General features: G+C 45.0%; 1 protein-coding gene across 1 annotated transcript; it reads left to right on the forward strand.

The window, feature by feature from the left end:
* The first annotated feature begins 2592 nt into the window (after positions 1-2592).
* Positions 2593-6123, forward strand: LOC140824271 (uncharacterized). The gene has a single exon (XM_073185869.1). The coding sequence runs from the start codon at positions 2593-2595 to the stop codon at positions 6121-6123; it is 3531 nt and encodes a 1176-aa protein (XP_073041970.1).

Consider the following 6123-nt stretch of genomic DNA (forward strand, 5'->3'; position numbering starts at 1 on the left):
TGTTGACCAATGATTAGTGATATAATTTAATAGTTGAAACCTCTTTAATCACAACTTGGTAAGGAGTATGTCTCTTATGAAACGGTCTCACGAATCTTTATCTGTAAGACAAGTCAACCCTACCGATATTAACAATAAAAAGTAATACTCTTAGCATAAAAAGTAATATTTTTTCATAGATAAACCAAAAAAGATACACCTCTCACAAAATACAACCCGTAAGACCGTCTCACACAAATTTTTGCCCTCGATAAGATTGAATTCTTTTAATATACTCAATTTGGTTATATAATTCTATTTAAATTCATTATTTTTCTTTACTTGCTAATTTTAGTTTTAGTATTTTATTTAGTTTTTATCCAAAAAAAAAATCCCCCGTTCATTTCTTTTTCGTCAAAAAAAATCATCTTCCGTTTGATGTGGATTCACTAATCATTACTCTCATTTATAAAGAGCAGGAATCTAACATCAAATTTGTATAAAGAACATCCTTCTGCCTAGAAAGAGATTGCTTGTTTGTTGCTGCCATTTGTTTCATCAAAGATTCTTGATTTGAGAGCAAATTCTCTAGCTCAATCAAAGTTTGTATCGAAGAGATAGATGAAAAACATAAACTCCTTTCTCAATCCACGAATAAGGTAACGACGCAAACGAACATCACTCACAGGCTGCTCCGTATCCAATTCTGAAATTCCATAACACAAAGTCTTAATTTTCAGAAAATATTCTGGAAGATTACCTCGAGTCATCCCAGCAAGTTTGTTCTCCCAAAACTGCAAATTCATCGTGTTCTTTTAAGTGAATACCCTTTCAAGTGCTGGATGTACTCCTGATTGATCGATGCTCGCAAAGCAAATAAATCCCTTAAATCTTCCGCAACTCAACAATTTGTGGTGTATATCCTAGAATTTTAGCTTCATCACCAAAGATAAGATCCCACAAATCCCGCCCTTGTAGATGAGAAATTCCATGCATATATAGTTTCCAGTAACTGTAATTGTTGTCTACAGAGACTCTATTTCCACCATTCATATTTGCTGATTAATTTAATCAAACACTTCATAGGCAGGAAAAACCAACAAGAGAATCTGAGAAGATTTAAGAATCTGGACCGACACGCTTCGTCAAACTGGGCTGAGTGGGCGACCCCATCAATTTAGCTGGTTGGAAAACATCAACCCAATTCAACTACCCGATTCAACCGAGTCTGCCTTGAGTTGATGGTTTGCAGGCCATCTTGCCCATTTTATCTTGAGTGAGTCTCATGTGAGACCGTCTCACGGATCATAATCTGTGAGATGGGTCAACCCTACCCATATTCACAATAAAAAGTAATACTCTTAGCATAAAAAATAATACTTTTTATGGGTGACCCAAATAAAAGATCCGTCTCACAAATAATACCCGTGAGATCGTCTCACATAAGTTTTTGCCTTTTATCTTTTTTATATATAAATAAATTAAACAATTGATTATTAAAATCTGATCTTAATTACTTATTATGAATAAACAAAATGAGTTGACATATAAAATAATACGTTAAAAATATTACTAAAAAAATAATCAACAGATGTATCTATTTTTTTTTATTAATATGAGTGAGAATAATTAATAACTTTAATTTTAAAAATTATTTTATCTTTCTATTTTTTCTCATAATGACGAGATATTTTTCTTATTATATATTATTTACTTCTCAGATAATCTCATAATCTATGTTTATTTTACTTTTTGAACACTCTTATTTAATTTTAGAAATAATAATAGAAATAGAAATAAAACCCCATGATACCCCCGGTGGGAGGACGGGCTCGGCCCACTCTCGATAGCCCATCTCAAGCAAAGCCCAGCATGCATTCAGAAGAAAGCTTGAGGTCATCCGGGAGGTCATCTCTGGCCGACCTCCCATACTGGAAGTACCAGCGATTGGAGAGGTCCGCCGACCTCCCTGGCCGAGCCAATTGGCTGACCTCCCGAGCCGACCTCCGAGAAAGAATTGTTGGGACGATCGGAAACCTTCGGCCGAGCTCCCGAGCCGAGGTCCCATGAGGTCCTAGCGTCTCGTGGGCTCATGCCTACGAGAGCCCTTACTCAGATGTTAAGCGCGTAGCCCGCAGAGATCGAAGCCCAGAAAAGTAAAAGCCCATTAAAAATCTGAATTAAATCTAGCGATATCTAAACCAAATCTGGGTGAAGATCTAACCAAATCTTCCGAAGATTCTCAAGATCGAAACCTACCAAAACTAGGACTCTACGGTTCACCTATAAATACCAGGTTTCGTTAACTCTACGATGAATTCATACTTTTTCACATTCTCTTTGCACACACCGCTTTCTCTCCCAGTTTTCTGACTTGAGCGTCGGAGGGGCTACGCCGGAACAACCTTCCGGCCCCCTTCTAACACTCTTGTTTGTGTTTCTGGATTTCGAGGTGTCTGATCCGAGCTCCCAAGGTAAGATCCGACCTCCCAGACAGAGTTCAAACGGTTGGTCCGAGCTCTCCAAGCAGGGATCTGACCTCCCAGCTAGCATCACCGATTTCAGCGATATCAATTGGCGCCGTCTGTGGGAATATACTGAGAAGACGTAGACATGTGGGGACGAACAGGTAAAAGGACAGGCCCTAGAGGTGCCCAAAGAGGCCGTGGTAATCAGGGAGGCCGTGGAGGTGACCAGGGAGAAGAAGCAGTTGTTCTCAGCCTCGAACAGCTGACCCAGCTGATCAACACATCTATAAACGAGGCCCTCCATCGAGAGAGAGCCCCATCACCTCCATTGCAACCACCTCCCCCTCCTCCCCTTGGACACCTGGACGCTGTTTGGGAGGAAATCAGGAGGTTGGGTAGACAAGTGGGGGGCCGACCTCCCCCGCAAGACAGTGAAAGTCCTCTCTCTCTTGAGATACTGAACGAGGACCTCCCGCCCAACTTTCGTCAGCCCACTGTTAGAGATTATGACGGGAGTACTGACCCCGAAGAACACTTGGGAAGATTCAACAATGCTGCCCTGCTCCACCGGTACTCAGACGGGGTGAAATGTCGTGTCTTCCTTACCACATTGGTGGGACCAGCTCAGAGGTGGTTCGATCTATTGCCTCCACGTTCCATCACCAGCTTCCGAGAGTTCAGCACTGTCTTTATGAACCAATACGCCACTAGCAAGAGACATTTGAAGACCTCCCTGGGTTTTTTTAGTGTGAAACAGGGTGAGACAGACTCTTTGAGGGATTTCATAAGGCGGTTCAACAGCGCAGCTTTGGAGGTCCCCTCTGCAGCTACGGAGACCTTGGTGAACGCATTCACACAAGGTCTCCGGGGGGGACAGTTCTTCAACTCCTTGGTGAAAAAGCCCCCTCATAGCTATGATGAGCTTCTGAGCCGAGCTGATAAATATGTGAACCTCGAAGATGCACAGAGACAGAGGCGTACGGAGGGCAAACCGGGAGATAAAGACAAAGGAAAGGAAAAAGTGGACCTGAGCAGGAAGAGGCCTGCCGAAAGATCAGAGGAACGGAGCCGAGGCCCCAGACGCTTTCCTTATACCCCCTTGGCCATGAGCCTGGAAAGGGCCATGGAAATCTGTGAAGAAAGAAGGAAGTTAGAACGCCCCAGACAAGCCGAGAAAGGGCCGCGTTTACCTCCCTCTGATAAGTTCTGTGAATTTCATCAAGAATACGGCCACATTACGAACGACTGTCAGGGACTAGGGGAAGAGGTACAAAGGATCATGCAAAGAGACCCTCACATGAAGAACCTCCTCGCTCGACGAGAAGGGAGGTACCAAAACAACAGGAGGAGCCAAGGACCTCCCTGGACAAATCAGAGACCTCCACCAAGAGAGAACCGACCCAATCAAGAGGGTCGAGCGGGTCCCCAACGACAGCAGGGACCTCTGGTCGAACAGATAGCGAATGACCCGACCCTGGGTATCATACACATGATATCTGGTGGCGCAACTGACGGGGATTCCGGAAGAGCTCGAAAGGCCCACGGGAGGAGACTGGAAAGCCTTGCGTTAGACCTTGCTCCAAAGACTGACCCTGCCATCAGTTTCGGACCAGAGGACCTAAAAGGTGTTGTCGCACCTCACAACGATGCCCTATTAGTAACTCTCACCATCGCCAACTACGACGTGGCAAGAATCTTTGTTGACACTGGAAGCTCAGTCAACATTCTTTTCAAAAAAACCCTGGACCAAATGAAAGTGGAAGGGTTCGAGTTTGACCCCATCTCAACACCTTTATTTGGCTTCACAGGACATGCCGTCCAAACTATGGGACAAGTTACGCTTCCCTTATCTTTGGGAGCGGGACCACACCGCATCACCAAGATGACATGTTTCACGGTGGTAGACGCACCCTCTTCGTACAACGGGATAATGGGTCGACCAGCCCTGGCTGATTTCCGAGCTGTGAGCTCCACGTACCATCAAAAGCTGAAATATCCTACAGGAAGCCAAGTGGGAGTTGTTTGTGGGGACCAGAAGTCCTCACGTCGTTGTTATGTGGATGAAGTAAGGTTTGAAGTAAAGAAGTCCCGAACTGAAGTGGGGATGGTCGAGACTCCATCACGAACTATTTCTAGAAAAGAGTTTCAACTCATATCAGAGGAGGAGCCTGAGACAGTGGAAATAGGAAACCAACGCAACATCAGGGTGGCGGCCGACCTGGACCTTCAAAGCAAGAATGATTTGTTAGCCTGCTTAAAGGCTAATACCGACGTGTTCGCTTGGTCTCCGCAAGAACTTCAAGGGGTCAGTCCGAAGATCATGGAACATCGCCTCCATATCCTCCCCGAGGCTCGACCGGTTAAACAAAAGAAAAGGCACTTCGGCCCTGAGAAAGATAAGATAATAAAGGAGCAGGTGGATGAGCTACTCAAAGCAGGGCACGTACGGGAGATATTTTTCCCAACATGGTTATCAAACGTGGTTCTGGTCCCTAAGAGTTCTGGAAAATGGAGAATGTGCGTCGATTTCAGGGATCTTAACAAAGCTTGCCCGAAAGACTGCTACCCCTTGCTGAGGATTGATCAGCTGGTTGACTCCACCTCGGGTCACCAATACCTATGTCTAATGGACGCTTATCAGGGGTACCATCAGATACCTCTCGCAGGAGAAGACCAGGATAAAGTAAGCTTTATCACCTCTGAGGGAACATTTTGTTATGTGGTAATGCCTTTCGGGCTAAAAAACGCAAGAGCTACTTATCAGAGGCTCATGGACAAGGTTTTCTCAGGTCAGATAGGAAGGAATGTGGAGGTCTACGTGGATGATATTTTAGTGAAGTCCAAGAGTTTGGCGGACCTTATAACAGACCTCCGCGAGACCTTTGCCACTCTGAGGTCTTATGGGTTGAAGCTGAACCCACAGAAATGCACATTTGGGGTAAAAAGCGGAAAGTTCCTGGGATATATGGTGACAGAAAGAGGAATTGAAGCTAACCCCGAGAAAGTAAAGGCCATCCAATCTATGACACCTCCTGGGAATCTCCAGGAGGTTCAGAAGCTTGCCGGGAGAATCGCGGCTTTATCGCGATTCATTTCGAGAGCAGCGCACCGGAGTCTGCCTTTTTTTCGCGTGCTTAGAAAAGCCAAGAAGTTTGAATGGGATGGAGAGTGCACGAAGGCGTTCGAAGACCTGAAGACATATCTAGCTGAGCTCCCGATACTAGTAAAACCATCAGTAGGGGAGCAATTGTATGTTTATCTATCAGCCACCGAAGCAGCTGTGAGCTCAGTCCTGGTTAGACAGAAGGGCACCGAGCAGAATCCCGTATATTATATATCCCATGCACTCAAAGGAGCTGAGCTCAGATACACGACAGTGGAAAAGCTTGCTTTGGCCTTGGTCACCACAGCTCGGAGACTGAGACCATACTTTTTGTCTCATCCCATTATGGTCCTCACTAACAGCCCTCTCGGGAAAATAATGACTCATGCTGATATCTCAGGAAGATTGGTAAAGTGGACCACCGAACTGGGAGAATATGACATTCAATATGGACCTCGAACCGCAATCAAAGCACATGCCTTGGCCGATTTCCTGGCTGAGACTTTGCATGTGGAGATGGAAGACCTTTGGAAGGTCTATGTGGATGGTTCATCCACCAATGAAGGCAGCTGA

This window comes from Primulina eburnea, chromosome 2 (genome assembly GCF_022965805.1).
Source record: "Primulina eburnea isolate SZY01 chromosome 2, ASM2296580v1, whole genome shotgun sequence".
Lineage (NCBI taxonomy): Eukaryota > Viridiplantae > Streptophyta > Magnoliopsida > Lamiales > Gesneriaceae > Primulina > Primulina eburnea.